At 31.8% G+C, this 20,961-nt stretch overlaps 2 protein-coding genes across 3 annotated transcripts; both read left to right on the top strand.

The window, feature by feature from the left end:
• The first annotated feature begins 511 nt into the window (after window positions 1-511).
• LOC129921557 (ATP-sensitive inward rectifier potassium channel 11-like) lies at window positions 512-4,980 on the top strand. 2 transcript variants are annotated; one of them, XM_056003443.1, is made up of 7 exons: window positions 512-950; window positions 3,488-3,540; window positions 3,603-3,730; window positions 3,906-4,301; window positions 4,363-4,469; window positions 4,528-4,864; window positions 4,925-4,980. In XM_056003443.1, exons 1-7 carry the CDS (start codon window positions 757-759, stop codon window positions 4,964-4,966), a joined length of 1,257 nt encoding a protein of 418 aa, XP_055859418.1. In that variant the 5' UTR covers window positions 512-756; the 3' UTR covers window positions 4,967-4,980. The 2 variants fall into 2 exon arrangements, with proteins under 2 accessions (XP_055859418.1, XP_055859417.1); XM_056003442.1 differs by having other exon boundaries at window positions 514-950; window positions 3,597-3,730.
• A 3,345-nt stretch (window positions 4,981-8,325) lies between these two features.
• LOC129905512 (Golgi phosphoprotein 3 homolog sauron) lies at window positions 8,326-19,789 on the top strand. The gene is made up of 5 exons (XM_055980981.1): window positions 8,326-8,742; window positions 18,835-18,962; window positions 19,027-19,145; window positions 19,213-19,388; window positions 19,454-19,789. The coding sequence occupies exons 1-5, from the start codon at window positions 8,536-8,538 to the stop codon at window positions 19,700-19,702; spliced, it is 879 nt and encodes a 292-aa protein (XP_055836956.1). The 5' UTR covers window positions 8,326-8,535; the 3' UTR covers window positions 19,703-19,789.
• Window positions 19,790-20,961: the final 1,172 nt, after the last annotated feature.

Raw genomic sequence — 20,961 nt, forward strand, 5'->3', positions numbered from 1 at the left:
TTTTTAAACAATACAAAACAATTTATTGAAAAAAAAAATTTTAAAAAAACCTTAATATATCGTTGTACACTAGGCTGATTCAAAATTAATTTTATACAAAACAATGATTAAATCTAACCTTTTTGTTGAACCATTAAAAAGTTATAAGGATCCAAACCCAAAAACACAATCTTTCCCATGTAAATCATATGGGAAATAGAAATTTGCAATGCGGCGGTACTTAATGTTAATATTAAGGGCTGAAACTTTTACAGTATTTTTTTTTCGTCATTTCCAACATATTTTCGGTAGTACTTTGAACAAAAAAAAATTTTTTTGAATAAGTCTAGTGTACACCCTGTTTATATAAAATTTCATCTAAAGACACTTTTGCATAATGTATAAGTCTAACAAACTATCTGTAAGTATATCTTACACACATGTTCAGGTATTTATACTCGTATCTATTCTTCTACAATTAAATTATTTTTGATCAGTCCGACTATCATATTGCAGTTCCGGAGATGAGGCTTTATCAGTGGCAGTTGAAAAATTAAATGATCTACTATGTGTATATGATCCATTCAACCGAAAGATTCTCTCGTTTTATTAATTTTTTGTGACGTCAGTTAAGTCTGGTACTATTTTCAATTAGATCTGTATTATACTTTAGTTGCTGTAAGTTGTGCCACAAGTGAGGAAGTTCAGTGATTTAAATGAAATTTTTTAAACGCCATTAATTAGTCAGATTAAGAAAAAAGAAAAAAAAAACCAAACATGGCTGACGATATTATTATACCAAAAGAAGAGCTTCGCAGATCTACTTCGATGCCAGTTAAACCAAGATATTGTGAACCAGATACTTTGAAACGATCAGACGAAAAAGAAATACTATATGCAGATGATGAGGACGATCACTATAATAGCCAGGATTCGGATACGTTTTTGGGACAGGTCAATAAATTCAAGTCGTAAGTGTATTGAAAGTAGGCATATTTAAAGTGATGCTGCAGATTGAGAATTTATTAATATAGCCGTGTTTTATTGGTAACTCAGTACTTAGATCAGTAAAATTTTGCACGGGAAACAACAACAAATGATTGTTAAGGATAAACAAAAGTTTTTTATTTGTTGGTTTACAGAAAATTTCTTTTTCTAAGCTTATAAATTTTTGAAACTTCAACAATAAAGGATTATTAATAATAAATAAAAGTAATTGTTTGTTGTCGTTCACAGCATAAAATGTTTACTCTGTAAAATACTGAGTATCAATAAAACACGGCTTATATATAGAGGAATCCGATTTTAATGATCTTTCTTTTAAACGTCGGTAATTAATAATATTTTAACCTCTATGGGTTCAAAAATTGGCATATTGTTTTTTTTTTTTAGTTAAATTTAAGATATATGTATATGAAGAAAAACAATTTTTTTTTTAATATTTTATTTTTTAATAATTTAAATGATATAATAAGGTTGTCTAGATTTTTTAAAGAAAAAATCTGTACGAGAGTGAGGTATGATTTTTCAACGAAGCAATTTTCTGAGAAATTGGCTGCACGCATAAACAAAATAATCGAAGAAAACGGCAACACCTGCAATATTAAGATAACAATTTTAAAAAGCCATTCCTGTGAATTAAATTAAAATCAAGTAAATTGATCAATTTTTTTTTTGAAAAACTGGTAATATATTTTAAACTGCATGAATGTATTCAAGTTAAATTAAATATTTATCTTTCAAACTTTTTTTGGCCATATTATTTAAAAAATTTAAAGCAACGCCAACGGTAACACTAAAAGTTATGAACTTTACCTTTTGCAAAAGCCAACCTTATATTTAAATTTTATATGCTATTATTTCAAGCAAGGGTTTTTGATATAATTGAATATTTAAAAATTTGGAGAAAAAAACTAGGTATATTTTTTTAAGGCTTCGATGTTAAATACAAAATTCATTGACAAAATTAACTGCCTCAATTGTTTTTTTTTGTCAAAAGCTGAAAACTAAACTTAGGAGCAAAAAAAACGGAATCAAAAAAATTCGTATATGAAAAACAAAAATTGCAGTGGATAAAATATTTTTTTTTCAAAGTCTCATTTTGAAGCTTGAATTTTTTACTTTGGTTGGTAAAAACATAAAAAAGAATACGATAGTATTAGCGCTATCTGCCAATAAATTGCACTTAATTTTTTTAAATGTTTAATTTTCCAGACACTATCTGTTTTAATTTCTGTCTTTTTTTCTTTAGATTATGTACTTCATTTATGTTGATGGATCTTTATAAAGTGAACGGGTTTTTAGGTACTAAGCATTGACTTAAAGCTTTTGTTTCAAGCTCTTCAATGGTACCATTAAAATTTATGTATGTCAATTACATCAAGAACGCAAAGTTTGATTCCATTTTTTGCTCCTAATGCAGACTTTTCACGAGTCAATTTTCGAGTGCGGCGAAGCTTTTCGATTCGTGTGAACGCAAGCCGCAGGTGACTAAAGTGACAAAACCCATAGAACAATCCTTGTCGACTTAAGCCGTGCGACATATCGTGCGGCTAAAATCGACTCGTGAAAAGTCGATATAAGTGTATATGATTCTATGTCTTCAAGTTTTGAAAAAAAAAAAAAATACTAAATAAAAACAGAAAAAACTACTTTGTAATCAAATTTTTATTTTATTGTGCGTCCTCAAAAAACACTTGATACCCCTTGTACGCTCACCTTAGGGAAGCCTAAGTCCACTTAGGGACATAGATCTTACTCAGTATACTCGCGATTTTAACTCCATCCCGCTCTCCCAACTTGGTTTTAGGAATTTAAACCCACGAGAAAAGAGAACTAAATTTACGGCGTATAAATCTGGTCTTACATTCGTACTTGGAAGGGTCTTATCGAACTTTTTTTCAATTTTCTCTTGGATGAATCAACAATAACATCATTAAAAACCATGGATAGTTTCCAATAATGAAAAGTTTTGGTACCAGAAGTAATAAGGAATCAATTCAGGTAGGTACTTAAATTTATCAGTCAAAATTGTGTTTTTTAAAAATTTTTTCCCAAATTTTGAGTTTGAAATCGATAACCTATTTCGAAAACAATTGATTGAAAAAAATTCGAAAACAATTGATTGAAAAAAACTTGGTTAAAAGTGTAAGATTCTGGATTTTGAAAAAGTTATCATTCGTTGGCGTTGTTTTTAATTTACTTTTTTTTTAAATTTTAAGTTATTTTTTGAAAAGTTGCACCTCCCACCGCAGTTCGAGATAAATTTTAGCTTCCACACAAATTATCGAAAAATTTTAGCCTAGCGCTAACTTGTATGGGAATTTTATCTCGGCTAAAATTTAGCTCGATCTGCGTACCAGGCTTAAACTGGAAAAGAAATATTCCCTCCTAGAGTAAAAAATGGTTGCAATGCAGGGTTTCTACCAAAAAATCTCTATCACATGAGATTTTGTTCGATTAGCTCTTTTTCATTCAATAATAACTTTATCATTAATTTTTTTTTCAGTGATCGTTGGCTCGGGAGCACAATAGATTTGAACATCGATTTAAAGAAAAATGGTTAAAACATCCAAATTATGTAAAACATTTGGACATTTTAAATAAAATTTGTATAGTTTCAGAATTAGATTGTATTAAATACAACAAACGAACATGTCGAGTAGTGGAACAAAATGGAAATGAAAATGTTCAATTTCTTCGAATTCCTGACAAATCTTGGCGGTACTGGAAGGATTTCGTAACTACATTGGTGAGTTCCAAACTAGGGAAACAAACGTTATAAGCTTACGAGTCTAAAACATTGTGAATTGGAACAAAGTTCATATTTGTAAGTGAAATTTGTTCCGATTCTAAATGTTTCTCAACCACTTTTCTCGATATGCGAACGAAGTGATAAAAAATTCTATAATTTTTTTTCTCTCGAGATCGAATTGGAATGGAAATACACGTTAAGCCTTTTTGTGGGAAGTTTCTTCACAAGTTGGTTCGTTTTTGCCGTTTTGTGGTACATGGTAGCTTATGCCCATGGCGATATGCTATTTGACGAAGTAACTGGAGAGCGTCTGGGAGAGGGCAAAGAACCTTGCGTTATTGGTGCATCTACATTTGTCGGTATGCTCCTGCATAGTATTGAAACACAAACAACGGTTGGATTTGGTGAACGGTATCCGAGCGAAGAATGTCCGGAAAGTATGTTTCTCTTTATTATGCAAATAATTGTATCTGTTGGGATAGAGGGTGCTATGGTCAGTATTATCTATGCAAAAACTGCAAGGCCGACTAAACAATTGGCTAAAATGAGATTTAGTAACAAGGCAGTTGTAAGATTATATTGCAATTATGTTTGAAATGATCTCTTATATTCTCTTATATTTATCTTAGGTATGCTACCGAGATGGTAAATTGTGTCTGATTTTTAGAATTTGTGATCCAAGAAAACAACAAATCATTGGAACGAAAATTCGAGCATATGTTCTTAAGGATAGAGTGTATAACTATGTTCAATTATTTATATGATAATAAATTAAAAAAATTGAATAATTTTAGGACCTCTGAAGGTGAATTAATAAAAACACACACTGAGCTTAAAATTGAAAACAATGGTAATTCCATGATAATGTGGCCCGAAACAATTTGCCATATAATCGACAAAAACAGTCCATTCTACAATTATAAAACTGCGAAAGATTTCAATATTGGATCGTTTGAGATATTTGTATCAATTGTTGGAAGCTCGCCTGCAACTGGTCAAATGACAGAAGAACGTACCTCCTACTTGTCAAAAGAAGTATTTTGGGGACAACGTTTTGTCAATGTTATTGTTTATGATCCTCGAAACGATCGATATATTATTGATTATTCAAATTTTAATACAACTATATCGGTATATATGAATGAACATAATAAAATAAAATAGAATTAAATTATTTGTTTTATTTTTCAGGTTGACATGCATGGAAAATCGATTGAAATTGCAAATGATTAAGAGAAAATCTTATTCCATGAATGAACAAATTATAATAACTTTCTTGCATGGATTTCGGTTTTGTGTTTATTAAAACTGAAGAGGAACATTTTTGTTCAATTATTTAGTGTGTTTATTAAATTTTGATCAGTGTGATCTAAGCCAAATAAATGTGTAATTTGCATTATTTGCACAGCAATATTCACTGTGGTGTATACGTGCTCTTTTTTATTGGATTTTTTTTTTTAAACCAAGAGTAGGGGAGGAGAAGACGGTTGATCAAGGTAGAAAACATACCCCAAGTAACAATTTAGCTTTCATAAGGGTCAATGCAAGTTATTTTTTGACTTGTTTATGAAGAAAAACAAGTCTTATGCAAATCATTTTGGCGCACATTACCGAATTTCCCCAAGACCTTCCTCCACAGGCAATCCACAAGCTAATAGCTTGTGACGAACAGCGTAAAACGACCTTATGCAGGCCTTTTTACAAAACAATGAAACATTTTAGGGAAGCTATAGCTTCGCTAAGGAAACTATCATTTGCATTAGATGTTATAATAAGGCCTTATGGAGGTTGTTATAAGATGTTGAATTTATGAATAAAAAAAAGATTTTATTGATTTTTTTTTTCTTTTAATTTTATTCTATTTTGGCCATGTCAATGCTTTTCCTGTCGTTCTGAAATGGGAAGAATTTTATTTTAATTGAAAAAGAACACATTTTTTTTTAATTTCACAAATGGCCCCGCCAGGAATCGATCCAACGTACCTCTGCATACCAAGCCAGCACCTTACCAGTAGACCATACTCGAATATTAAAGATGAGTGGCAAAAAAGGAAACCTCACATAAAAATTAACATACATTGCATATCGTCGCCTCAATAAAATATTGTCGTATGTGCAAAATTGAGGTTTTGAGATTTGAATGCAGTTTTGCTAATTGATTTTTTCTCCTTCATTCTGTGAAATCCGTTTTTCGATATCTGTATCTGTTTCCGAGATAATCGCTATGCATTTTGTCGTATGTGTAGGTTTACAAACATTTTCAGTAGCTTTTTGTCGTAAGTGCACAGAAAACGTGCACATACGACAAAAATTATCACATACTACAATTTTTTCATACAAATCTATGTTTCTCTTCGTTCGGTAAATAATAGTCGTATGTGCTGTATTTGCAACACATACAAAAATATTTTACTGGAATTTCAGTAAACGTTTGTCGTATGTCCCATAAGGAAATACACTGACGAGTGTAATTTCAGTTGCAATCAAGATGTCGAGCAGGTCGGACGAGTCGACCTGCACCAAGTTTATCCGAGGACCTTTATGCTCTATTTTATGCATACAAAATGCATAATGATTTTATTAATTTAGCATACGTAACGAAATATTGGAAGATGAATTCTTTGATGCCGATCCTATAGATTCCCCCAATGTTTCATATCCAGTGACAATGAAAACTTGGCCCTACGAAATTTGTATGAAGCTTTTATCGTGCTATCTTAAAGGCTTGGCCACACCGGAGGGTACATGCGGTAGCGGTACGGGTAATTTTATGAAAAAAATTCCACATCTGAACGTTGATGTATCAGTTTGGAATTTTTTTCATACAAGTACCCGTACCGCTACCGCATGTGCCCTTCGGTGTGACCAAGCCTTAAAACTGTAATTATAATTTTAATTCAACTTGAATAGTAATGCCGACTTTTCACGAGTCGATTTTAGCCCCACGATATGTCGGTCGACTAGGATTTTTCTATGGGGATTGTCACTTTAGTCGCCTGCGACTTACGTTCACACGGGTCGAAAAGCTTCACCGCACGTGAAAAATCGACTCGTGAAAAGTCCCCCTAACTTAAATTTAGTAAACTGTGATCTCATTAATTCTAAAATTGCTTTAAAAATAATGTACCTATTATTTTTTGTTTCTATTTATGTGATTTTATCTTTAGGAAAGAACTTTTTGTGAAGTCAATAACCCATAGTAATATACCTACCCGAATTTAGCGAAACCTCGATTTTAACAAAAAATAAAACATACATTTCACTTCCAAATTAAAAAAGTTCTATCATTTTATAGGTGAACTGCTTCTAAACCAATTGTTTAGAAGTTACATAGATGCAGGTATGTTATTTCACCATTGATGTTTTTGTTAAAATCGAAATTTGCTAAACTCGGGTTATTACCAAGAGCCAATATGATTTTAAAAAGTTAATAAATTAACGTTAGTTATTTGTTTTTCGCATTGAATTTGACATCTATTTGTCGTATGTCGTAAACAAGTGTCGAATAAAACTTTGCTTATTTTTGTCGTATGTGTCATCAATTTGTCGTATGTGTTTGGCTAACAAATAGTTTCTGTGAAAACGTAACATACGACATCGGCATATTGGAGAAAATTGACTATTATTTTTTTCTGGATTGGAATATTGAAATAATTCTACCATAATTCAATAGACAAATATTTTCTGTATATGTCATGATATTTTTTAAAAAATTCACCATACAGTTTTCGAGAAAAAAAAAATCTGAACTTTAAATGCGTTTTCCCAAAAGTAGCCGAATGTAACATACGACATTATTTTATTGAGGCGACAATATCTGCAGGATAAAAGCTTTGCATACTTATTGGTGAAAAACATTGCATACTTGAGAGATGAAAACATTGCATACTTACAAGAACCTCTTGGAACAGGTCTTATGAAAGCCTTCTGTCACTTGAAAATAGAAGGCTTCTTTAGAACGGTTCAAACAGGTCTTATAAAGGTCTTCTTTAACTTCTATTTACAAGGCTTCTTCTTAACACTTCCAGATAGCCTTAAGAAGACCTCCTTTTTTCCAAAATGTATGATTTGCGTAAGTAAGCCTTAAACTAAACTTATACAAACTATAGCTTGCCGAATCGAAGAAAATGGACCTTATGCAAGTAAAATTGTTACTTGGGAAAGCTTTATGTACCCTAGCCATAATGAAAAGCCATATAATACGCATCCAAAACCTATTCCTATTAATGTGTCCAAAACGCGGATACAGGGCCCCTAAATTACAAGCTACACGCCACAGGGACATACAAATACTTTAGAAAAATATGGCTTGGTTCTACCTCTAATTTCGTTGCCGACCAGTGGTTTTTTTTATATGTATCTTCACGAGCCCAACAACAACTGTAGCTATAAATTTTAATTTTCTTTTGTTGTTCGTTTTAGATTATTAAAAATATTTGGAATTTCTCTGGTCATAATCTTGCTTCCTTACGTTACGTTAGCACATAAACGTAACAAAAAAATTTCAACCACAACAAAACGTCAAAAAAACTTCAAAACAAAACAAAAAAATAAATTCCATTATTATTGGCATCACTGTTTTACTTTGTTCGGCCATGTTTTGCTAAAGTCGTGTCATCTTTTTTTCGTGTGAACGTCAAAAAATAAAACAGACAAAATAATACAAGAATTTATTTATAATTTCTTTAAAAACTACACAAAAATTCCATAAAAAATAAATGCATTTTTTTATTTAAAACATTTATAATATATCAAATAACATTCAAATTGCAAAAAAAAACACTTGAGAAAAAGTAAAACAAAATGAACCGTACCGATGGCCTAGTACGAAGGGTGAAGGCTCGTGATACATCAGCAGAAGGTGGCAATGCAAATACAATCGACGATAATAATCAAGACTCGCTGGACAATAACAAGGACCAAGAAGATAATATTGACGATGGCGATTCCAAAGAAACCCGTCTAACTTTGATGGAAGAAGTCTTATTGTTGGGTCTTAAAGATAAAGAGGTATAAAAAAAATTGAGAGAGAAACAACAAAGTGGTTAATTGACAAAAGATTTTTGTCTTTTCTTTTTTTTTACATTTTTTTTCCTTCTTTTTCATTTTGGCTATTTGATGACGCTGGAAGGCAATTTGTTAAACATTTCTTTTTTATTTCCTATTTTGTCCATTTTTAGGTGGCAAGCAATTTAATTATTGTGATAAAAAAGCTCCATACCAAATTATTATCTTTTTACTTAAATTTGTTATCGCACATTCAGGAAACATGATTCTCATTTCGTTTTTTTTATTTGTTGTTGTTGTTTTATTGTGCTGTTGTGTACTTGTGCTACATACCATTGCCAGTTTTCTATCGTGTTTTCTCTATGAACTTTTGTTGCTGCAAAATGAAATAGGTTTTAGGTATAGGATAGGTATATTAATATATTTATAATATTATGCAAATCTTTCTTCTTCTTTTTTAATGGCTTGGCGAAGCGAGATTATTGTTATTTTTTTATTCTGTCAATTTTGATGCCGATAACCTTTTGATGTAAAAAAATTTACATTTTTTTCTTCTTTTTTTGAGAAAAAATCATAATTGGCTAATGTGCGTAGGTTCGATCGAAGTTTTTTTTGAGTAATGACTTGTTGTTGTTGTAAAATAAATGCATACGCAACAAAAGCTTTAACATTCATTAATGTTTACTTTCAAGTTTTGTTTTTCTTAATGAGACAAATGACACAAATCTAATGTTTAATAAACTATAAAGATAGTTGTTGCCTTTTAATTGGGAGAAGTGTGGTGCATCAGGTTTTTTTTATTGTTGGCTTTATACCTAATTAAATATTGACTATTTAAACAGTTGTTCAAGGTATTTGCGTATAGAATAGAGGTATCTTTTGTTTACTTAAAACACACAATTTTTGTAAGTTTTTTTGGGTTATCTCATTATAGAAGAAATGAAGTAATATATTAGAGCAGTGTTTTTTGAGTTTACGATTCCTTTGATATGAAAAACATTTTTAGGGCCATTTTGTTCACTCAAAGTTGGTCATAACTTGAGGATTTTTATCTTCAACTTCCGAATTCGTTTTTATTCACTCCAGGTTGACGTTTATAACATTCGATTTTTAACTCGAGAATTGATCAACTTCTTGTTTTCTCAACTTCCCGAATTTTTTTTTAAATTTTTCTGTCAAACTTTTGTTTGCAGTTATTGTGAAAACATAACTAATGTTCCAAAGCAATAGAATATTTGAAAATAAGCCTTTTCTTTTGAGAGGAATCGATGCAAAATATTGCCCCGCTGATTTAAAGAACAAATTTATAAACAAAAATTAAAGAAAAAAAAACAAAAACTAAAACAGTTATTAAAACAAAGCAAGAGTTGCATTATGTATTTAATTAGGTACTTTATTAAAACCTTTAAATAAAAAAAATATGTTCACGAAAATACATATTCAAGATTTTTCAAGTGGTATGGATTTGGCAGTAAATAATTTTTTATGGTTTTCTTCTAAGGTGTTTTTGTTAAACATTTCTGCTTAAGACTAGCGACGCGGTGGGCGTTTGATTATTTTCACTTCTACCCAATGACAGGTACTTCAATTATTATTCCGCACTTAATATTTTTGTATAAATGAATCATGAATTCGTAAGCCGAAATTGGTTTGATTTGTCACAAATATCCCAGGGATATTTTAAAAACTAAAAGTTGACCAACTTTTGTTTTTTAAACTCGAGAGTTAAGAAAAAAATAGTGAACAAAATAAATTCTCAACTTTGTTTTAACTCTCGAGTTGAAGTCAACTCTCAAGTTTATCAACTTGAGAGTTTGCTACATGTTGAGCAATAGTGAACAAAATGGCCCTAAGGGACCACTTGTCAAATGCTTGTGTTCCGAATTCAACTCGGTCTGCTCAGTTATTGTATTCTGAGTCCATCGATCGCGCTCTGAAAAAGCTCAGAACATGTTCAAAACAAAAAAAGAAACAAAAATTTTAAGCTCTGAATGTTCAAAGGTAAAAAAGAAATACAATTTTTTGTTTGACAGTTCAGGCTCTGTTCTGAATTAAAAAAGAAAAACGCCTAATAATTGTATTCAATACTTGGTATTGTCTCCTCTAGCGCATATGAAAAACTTGGAGTTGTTTGTTTATTTTAAAAATTAACCTTTGAAGGTTTTGTTTTAACTCTTATTTCACTGCAGTTTTCAGTTGATCAAGACTGCTTGGAGGTGGATTTCGGTCGCGAATACATTTCCTAGACATGTTCTATTGAATTTAAATCCGGATTTCTGTGAAACATTGGCTTAGGATTGACTACACACCCAAATCGATTTCTTTTACCAAGAAAATCAACATTTTAATTTGTTATTTTTAATGTTAAAAATAATGATATCGCTAATTTGCTGGAACAATGATTTATTTAAAAAAAAAACATGATTTTAGATTTATCCATTTTGTTATACCATTCATACAAATTAATACAATTTTTGACGTCGAATTTGAGTGACAAAAAAAAGTTTCATTTCTTAGATAAGTGTTATCATTAAAATACAGACTATAAATTCTTTATCTACTTAATTTATTTAACTCATTATTATTTATTTGAAATTATAATTTAACACTAATTATAATTAATTCATCTATCCAAGAACTGAAAGTACTATGATGCTAGCGTTCTTTAAACTTTATTAATAATAGATTTTAATTTATTGTTAATTCTTATAAATAAATAAATAAAATACGAAATAATTATGAAAATCGAATTTTTGCACAGACAGAATTATGACTCAAAACCAAATAGGTTTAGGTATAGGTTAGGTTAGGTTAGGTTAATAGGGTGGTGCACAGCTAAGCTGTTGCATACACGGGGGCCTGTTGGTCCATTGTGATACCCTCTTATTTTAAAAATCGCAATGATGTTCCTAAACTGGTCTATCGGTTTACAAAGACTGGCTCATTAACGAACCATCCTGTACTCTCAATAAATTTTCTCATGTTAGCCATTGGTACCTGCGCTAGATCGTCCAGTTCATCCACGAACCTCGTTCCAAAGAAACGAAGTCGGTTTGTTTGGAGGTTTGGACATTCGCAGAGCAGGTGTTTAATGGATTCTATCTCCTCTACATCTTGACAGCTCCTACAGAAATCAGGTGCAAATACACCCATTCTAATAGCCATTGTGCCAATGGCACAATGACCCGTTAGTACACCTATCAAGACTCTAATGTTCTTTTTGCTCAGGGATAATAAATACCGAGTTTCTTTTTCATTGGTTTTGGGCCATAAACTTCTAGAAATAATGCAATCGTCCCTAGTTTTCCAGGTGTTATTGATTTGTTCTCTAGTCAATAGGTCTATTCTCCTTTTGAGCACATCGATAGGGATATCTGGTCCCTTTGCTAATTGGATGCTAATATTCTCATTTGATGCTGAGCCTAACCTAGCTAGTTCATCCACTATTTCATTCCCTTCTATTTTGCTATGTCCAGGAACCCAGCAGAGTTTAACTTGGTTAGTGTAGCAAATACTATTTATTCTTTTCCTGCAGTTTAAAACCGCCTTGGATCTTATTGTCTCACTGTCTAGAGCTTTGATAGCAGCCTGACTGTCCACAAAGAATGTAATCTCCGAGGAGATTAGTTTTTCTTTGAGTACCAATTCTGCCGCTTTCTCTATAGCAAAAATTTCAGCCTGAAAGACACTACAATCGTCTGGGAGTCTGAATGATTCTCTAATATTGAGAGGTTTGCAGAACACCCCAGCTCCTGTTCCTGATTCCATTTTTGAACCATCAGTGTAGAAGGGTATTCCTTGTTTGCTGATAAGCGAATTGTGATCCCATCCTTTTCTTTCTGGTATTAAAATGGAAAATTTTTTATTGAAATCTATCAAGGGTGGAATGTAATCTGTAGTCGCTTCCAATCCAGGAACTGTGTCGTATCTTTGCATGATAGACCCATGACCATAAGTGTTTTGCTTCCAGTAGCCCAGTTCTTTTAATCGAAGTGCGCTTTTGGCTGCCGTGCATCTTATGAACTCGTCCAGGACTGGAAGGTCCAAGATCATTTCTAAACCTGCTTGTGGCGTAGACCTTTGTGCCCCTGTAATCCCTATACACGCTAATCTCTGTACTTTGTTAAGGTTCTTGAGATAGCTTGATTTCTCAACAGCTTCCCACCATACGATCGAACCATAGGTAAGTATGGGGCGAATAATCGCCGTATACATCCATTGGATGACTTGAGGTCGCATACCCCATCGTGCACCAAAGGTTTTTTTGCAAGTGTAGAAAGCGCATAGTGCTTTTTTCATTCTTTCTTCGGTGTTACGTTTCCATGTAAGCTTGGAATCTAGGATTACTCCAAGATATTTAGCTTCTTTGGAAAGTATCAGAGGAATATCATCAAGTTTAGGAGGATTAAAGTCCCCTTGTTTCCTTTTCTTCGTGAACAGAACCAATTCTGTTTTAGTGGGGTTAACCCCAAGACCATTTTGGGCTGCCCAAGAAGATATTTCTTTGAGTGCGCGTTCCATAATGTCTCCGATGGTGGTAAGAAACTTACCTGTTATCAGAACTACTATGTCATCTGCATAAGCTACTATTTTTATACCTTGACTTTTAAGTTTTGTAAGAATTTTGTTAACCACAAGGATCCAAAGGAGAGGCGAAAGAACCCCTCCTTGTGGAGTACCCCTAGTTACTGTTTTCTCTACAGTACTATTTCCCAATTGTGAGTAAATGATTCTGCCATTTAACATTGTATTTATCCAGTCTACTAAAACTGAATCAACTCCAATATCGACTAGACAGTATTTTATTGATTCTGTGTTAACGTTGTTAAACGCTCCTTCAATATCTAAAAATGCTGCTAGTGTATGTTCCTTGTTTTCAAGACTTTTCTCAATATGAGAAACTACCTCGTGCAATGCAGTTTCCACTGACTTGCCTTTAAGGTAAGCGTGTTGGTAGTTGCAAAGGTTGTTAGAATTGAGAAGTTCCCTAATATGCAGATCAATGATTCTTTCCAGTGTCTTAAGGAGAAACGAGGAAAGACTTATTGGTCTATAATCTTTTGCAGTTGAGTGTGTCGGTTTTCCAGCTTTTGGAATAAAGACCACTTTAACTTTTCTCCAACTCATAGGGACGTATCTAAGTTTAATACAACTAGTGAAGATAACCCTAAGCCATGGTGCTATTACATTTAAAGCGTTTTGAAGAAAAGCTGGAATTATCTCATCTGGTCCAGCAGATTTATAGGGTTTAAACGAGTTGATTGCCCAGATAATCTTCTGCTCTGTAATAATCTGTTTTATGTTTAATTCTTGGTGTGTGGATTCAAGCAGGTTCGATTGCTTGGAACCAGGAATATCGGTATTTTTACAGCCAGGGAAGTGTGTTTCCATAAAGAGTTCAAGTGTTTCTTGGCTCGAGTTCGACCATGATCCATCAGGATGCTTAATGTAACCCGGTGTCGTGGGGTTAGAAGCAAGGACTTTACGAAGCCTAGCCGCCTCACTTGTGTTCTCAATGGATTCGCAGTGCCTAGCCCATGAATCCCTTTTAGCCTTCCTCAGTTCTTTGGTATAAAGGTTAAGTTTGGCTCTGTATGAATTCATGTCTCTCTCTAATTTACTCATTTTTGCTCTATTGAAAAGTTTTCTGACCTCTGTTCTGTGTTCCTTTAGCTCACTGTTCCACCATGGTGGGTTAGTGGGTTTTGTGCAACGAGATAGGGGACAGTGTTTTTCAAAAGATTTTTTCATTTTACTAGTAAGGATTAGGACAGTATTATCGATGGCTGATGTGTTTACAAGCGTTTTTTCCCTTGGAGGGTCGATATGCTCATTCAGCCATTTTGTATACTCTATCCAATTTGTTCTAGTTGGGTTTCTGTAAGGCTTGATATCTATTAAATTTCTGTCTAGGGTGAAGAGTATTCTAAAGTGATCCGAAAAGGATTCCTCTGGAGAAACTCTCCAATCTCCTATCGAAATTTGCTCATTATTGCTCATAAGAGTCAGATCTAGAATTTCTTCTCTGTTTTTGTATAGGTATATTAATATTTTTATAATATTATGCAAACCTTTATTCTTCTTGTTTTTTATTAATAGCTTGGCGAGGCGAGTTTATTAATATTTTTATTCTGTCAATTTTGGTGCCGATAACCTTTTGATGTAAAAAATTTAAATTTTTTGGCCAATGTGCCAATGTGTTCGATCAAAGTTTTTCTTTGAGTAATGACTTGTTGTTGTAAATTAAATGCATTTCATAAGAACAAGTTGAGAAAAAGACACACAAAAAAAGCTTTAACATTCATTAATGTTTACTCTTTCAAGTTTCGTTTTTTTTGTTAATGAGACAAATGACACAAATTTAATGTTTAATAAGCTAAAAAGATAGTTGTTGCCTTTTAATAGAAGAAGTGTGGTGCATCAGGTTTTTTTATTGTTGGCTTTATACCTAATTAAATATTGACTATTTAAACAGTTGTTCAAGGTACATAATTTGCGTACATAGAGGTATTTGTTTGTTTTCTTAACACACAATCTTTGTACGTTTTTTGGGTTATCTGATAATAGAAGAAATATACAAGAGTACATAAATAATTACTTGGTTGATATGTTGATATCTAGGTAAACTTAAATTTATGAGAACAAAAGTTGACTATATCATACAGTCTCTTGAGAGTAATTAACAAAATTTGGGATTGTACCTCTTGTCGTGATAAATAGCTTTAATCTAAGCCGTTTGTGTTTAACAGAAAATTGATGGATGTCTCTTTGAGAGTACCTTAATATTCTATGACTTCTTGCGTCAGGGTACCGAAAAAAGTATTTCATTCAAATTGCAGCTGCAACTCAAAACAACAAAATATGTGGAGAGGGCTTCTGTAACATGTTATCGTCTGTACTATCATGTAATTCCAAAGACTGATTTGGAATCAGTTATGAGTTTAATGTCGTTTTATATTTGCCAGATTTAGAGTCAGATTTGTAAATCCGACAGCTAAGAGAAGAGATGAAGAAGGGAAAAAGTTGAAAAATCGTATGCCGTTTTTGTATTTGCTTTTGAGTTTTTTGAGTAAAAATCTCAGATTTTTTCTCGCAAATAGAAGATAAAATGTAGTTTTGTAATTTTGAACGAAATCTGTTCATGTTTCATGTAAAAAAAAAACTTTTTAAAATACATAAACAACAACAAATGTAAAACAGAGGAGGGTGTATGAAAGTGCGTGTGCTTGTATGTTTGAATCTTGATAAAAATCGAGATTCACATTTTTGAATCTGGAATCCATTTTTTTTAAATCTTATGTGGCAAATAGATCATAAAATCTGAGCTTATTCCACTTTTTCCCCTCTTTACCCCCTCTTTGAGCTCTTAGATTCACACATCTGACTCCAAATCTCGCAAATAGAAAACGACATAAACAGTTGTTCAAGGTATTTGAGTATATTGGTATTTTTTGTTTTCTTAATACACAATCTTTGTAAGTTTTTGGGTTATCTGATTATTGAAGAAGTAGGTATATTAAAAGTAATAAGTGCTTAGTTGAAATATTAGTATCTTGATGTATTTTAATCACACAGTTCGGTATTTATTAAGTTATAAATATATATCACGTCAGGTCTTTTTAGCAAATAAAATTTGGTTTTAACCTTTTCTACCAAAATTATTTTATTTTAGTACTATTTTATTTTGTCACTTGAGAACAATGAAAAAAGTTTTGCAATGCATCTCTCCGCATAATAAATAACTTTTAAGAATATTGTAGAAATTGTTGAGTTTGTGAAAATAAGGGTATTCATTTGAGAGTAAATATTCTGGGAGCCGACTTCTTGCACTAATGCACTTTTAGGAGTAAGTTAACAAGTGTACATAGCGTAAAAAGTATTTAGCGGAAATTGACTTTTCAGAGCGTCAGCTTACCGAAATATGTATTCCATCAAAAGACCACCTGCAATTGAAAACACTAAACTCAGTAGAGAAAGCTTCAGTAACTGGTATCATGCATCTTATCATTTGTACGATCATGTGATTTCTAAGATTGATTGGAATCAGTAATGAGTTTAATGCAAAAATTTACAAAATCATCGTTAAATCCGGAAAACCCGAACATTTTACGGGAATTTTGAAATCTTGGCAACACATTTGAACGAGTATGTAAAGAAAGAAGTTGTAATGTCAATTTTTTTTTATTCTTTCGGAAATCCTCTTAACACATTATTGAGTTGCATTTTTGAGATTGTTATTATCTAGTTAGAATTAAGTTTTTTTTGTAGAATTCATGCCCGGAAAATAACCATGCTTGTTCAGTACTTTAATTTTTTTTACTCAAACAGTTATTCTTTTTGTTTTGTTCCTGGGTTAGGTATTTTATTTCACAGTACAAAAAGGACCTTAGTCTTTAGAGAGATTTTGAGTTTTGAAGAATAGGCGATCAGAAAAACCACAGTACTTTAATCCAAAAACCAAACATTCTCAATCAATGATGGGTTGTTCTATTTTCTCAGAGAAAGAATTAGGTCCTCTTGGTGTTGTGAAAAACACCAGATGCAGGACGCTATTTTCATCAAAATTTTGACTTTGTCCTTTTTTAATAAAATGATAGGATAGCAGAGTGCTTTACACAACAGTTATAAAAATTTCTGTAAGGAAAAAATAAAGTTAAGTTATTCTTTTAGGGTCCAAGTTGAGGGATTTGTGAAAATTTTCATGGGTCAAACAAAGAATTTTAGAAAAATTATTCGGTGTTGGTACCACGTACCATGTTTTGGTCAGTATATTAATTCTGAAAATTGCTGACTTTTGTCCATTGGGTTGTTGGTTTTGACTTAATGCAAACAATATATCTCTCTTTGAAAACTGTTATTAACGTTACCTGCCATAAAAGCATTTTTTTTTAAATTTATGATTACAAGAACTTCCTTAACTTCTCTTAACCCTTCGTTCACACACTTATTTTTTCAATAAAGTGTCACAAGTTGAAATTGATCTTCAAGAGTTTCATTCTTTTTTTTTTATAAAACATATGCGTTAAAATTGAAATGGTAGATTGGCAGGAAATTAGATTAATAAAAAATATTCGATTACATTTTTATTTTGTATAAAATTTTTTTTAACAAAATCTTTGAAGCCGTTTTTAATAAAATTTAAATTTTCCAAATTTTTTATATGAAAGGTACCGTTATTTTTGGTCCAAAAATTTAATTCCAGATGCCCTTCTGATAAGATTCCAAAAAACGCAGTTTGATTTTAATAGGTCCATCACATTCAGCACTACATAATTGGGTCTAGCGCCAAAACCTGCTAGACTTTTAAATTACTTTATTAGGAAACATTAGCCCATAAATCTGCGTTATCACATTTTGGTTAAACTTCCAAACAAAACAAAAATAGTTTTTACTGTACAGTAGTGTGGTCCACGTTATAAGGCAAAATAATAAACCATATAATTCAATACTTCCCCACCCATTATTTTGCTACAGACAACTGTAAAAACATATGCGAAAGTTTTAGCTCTCAAAAGTAAAAGGAAGAGGGCACTCATCAGCTTTGAAATATTAGACTTTGTGAACCTTAATATCTGATTATATCGTAATAGGACATAGCTTGGAGTTGGAATTTGGCTTAAATATGATAAGCACGCATGCTTCCGACAACCAAGTTAATGATATTCATGTTTTTATTACGACACAACTTATTTCCTCTTGATAAATTAAAAAAAAGTTAATTATTAGTCATGAGCACCTAGCTAGAACAGCATCTAAGCAAAAACTTTGAGCCTGTTGAGCGCCCACTTACACTTCACCTAAAAAGCTGAAATTTCACGTGAGTAATACAAAACACATATGCAACCAATTTTTGAGTGGAGAACAACGGAAATTTAAAGATCAAAAAATTGGACCACCCTACTGTACAGACTTGAAATTTGGAATAAAGGTGTTGATATCTCTTATGCTAACCTGTATTCAAAATTTTTAGCCTATATCTCTATTTTTTTTTTAATACTTAACACATTTGTGCCATATCGCTGTGATCTGTGAACATACAAAATAAGTCAAAGATTAAAAATAACTTTTTGAATGATAAATTTATATCAATCTCAGGGTTACACATCGTTTTGGAATGACTGCATATCTAGTGGCCTTCGTGGATGTATCTTAATTGAATTGGGAATCCGTGGCCGTGTGATGATGGAAAAAGCTGGCATGCGTCGTAGAGGATTGTGTTCAAGGTTAACAATTCTTTATTCAACTCTTGTAACAAGTCTAATATAATCTTATTTTCTTTTTATTTAGAAAACTTATACTCAAGTCGGATACACAAACAGGTGATGTCCTTCTCGATGAAGCTTTAAAGCATATCAAGGAGACAGATCCACCAGAGACTGTTCAAAGTTGGATTGAATATTTAAGTGGTAATTATACTTCTCTTTTTTTTTTTATTTTTGAAAGACAATCTTCATTTAACTACTCTTCTTCCAGGTGAAACATGGAATCCACTTAAACTAAGATACCAACTAAAAAATGTCCGTGAAAGACTCGCTAAAAATTTAGTTGAAAAAGGTGTCCTTACCACAGAGAAACAAAATTTTCTCTTATTCGATATGACAACACACCCACTTAGCGATAACGTTATTAAATGTCGATTAGTTAAAAAGGTAACGTTTTTTTTAAATTTATTGAAACTATCCTAAATTCATATGAACAAATTTAAATTTTTAAGATACAAGATGCTGTACTTTCGAAATGGATTAATGACCCACAAAGAATGGACAAACGTATGCTGGCGCTGATATTCTTAGCTCATGCAAGTGATGTGCTTGAGAACGCATTCGGTCCCCTCAACGACGACGACTATGAAGTGGCAATGAAACGAGTGAGAGAACTTCTCGATTTGGATTTTGAAGCTGAAGCGGCTAAGCCAAACGCAAATGAAATTCTATGGGCTGTCTTTATGGCATTTACGAAATAATCGAAAATCCACAAAGACCAGTTCTTTTTTTATATTCATAATTATGTTTTAATTATTTTTTAAATAAATAAGATATTTTATTCTCTATTTTTCCCATTACAAAAAAAAATTAAATAAATTAAAATAAATAATAAAAAAAAATGAAATTGCAAAAAAAAAAAAGAAACAAATTGTTAACTCATGATGATATAAAAAAAAAAACAAAATAAAATTTAAGAATAATTGGAATCTTGATTTGGGATTTTTCAGATTAACACAAAAAAAGTAATAAATAAAAAAAAATATTTGTATAGTTAAATATATAATAACTGCGAAATAATGAATACAAACATATAAAACACATAAACAAAATACGGAACTAAATCACATCAGAGCTTTCTTTTGTAAAAAAAAATGTGTGTGCTGTGTTTCACCAAGAAACACGCAATCTGTTTTCAATTATTTAAGCTCAATTCAGTTTGAGTACTATTGGTAATATTCTCTTTCTCAGAAAAAAAAATTAAAAGAATCAATTTTTCGATTATTTGAAATTGGAAAAAAAAACTATATATGATAATATGTATACATTAAATTTAAGCTATGCAAAAAAAAAAAAGAAATATCTTTATATAAAAAGTACATAAACGTATTACATCATGATTAAATAAAAAGAAAATTATTATTCATATAATACAAACATATTTTTCGTTTTTATTTTATCTTAATTCGAATAGCAGTTATTCATTACGCTGAATACCGTAGAAGGTCATCAATTATTGTGCTGCTAGTAAAAGTGGTCTGTTTAGGCAAAAGTTGCTGCACTGTTGGAAAAATCCTTCACCAGCTTATTTTTAAAATATGTTATATAAACTTTCTACTCAGAGCATGCCCTCAAAAATGTTGAAAAGTGTTCGAAAATTATAAACCAATTGTGCTGAAAAAATATTGGATTGATTTATGTTGTCGCAAAGCTTTCATGATCGATGAAACGAAAAAGCGACATAAAATAGTTCGTGGTTCTCTTTGTGCTCTGTTTCGTACCCCCTCCACTCGTGTTTAAAAAAGGCATAGTGTGAGTGTGCTAGGCATCAGCGTTGCATGGTATAAAAAGAGAAGGTATGATCATTCTATCAGTATCGAGAACTGTCAAAACTTATGGCTACTTAAGGTTTTGACAGCCCAGCCCATTGAAATTGTTGTTGTAAACAAATTTGTCTTGGAAATTGTTGTTGCTTTTGACTTTGCCAAATGCCAAACGTCAAAACCTTATTACCCCATTT

This window comes from Episyrphus balteatus, chromosome 1, assembly GCF_945859705.1.
Source record: "Episyrphus balteatus chromosome 1, idEpiBalt1.1, whole genome shotgun sequence".
In the NCBI taxonomy this organism is placed as follows: Eukaryota; Metazoa; Arthropoda; class Insecta; order Diptera; family Syrphidae; genus Episyrphus; species Episyrphus balteatus.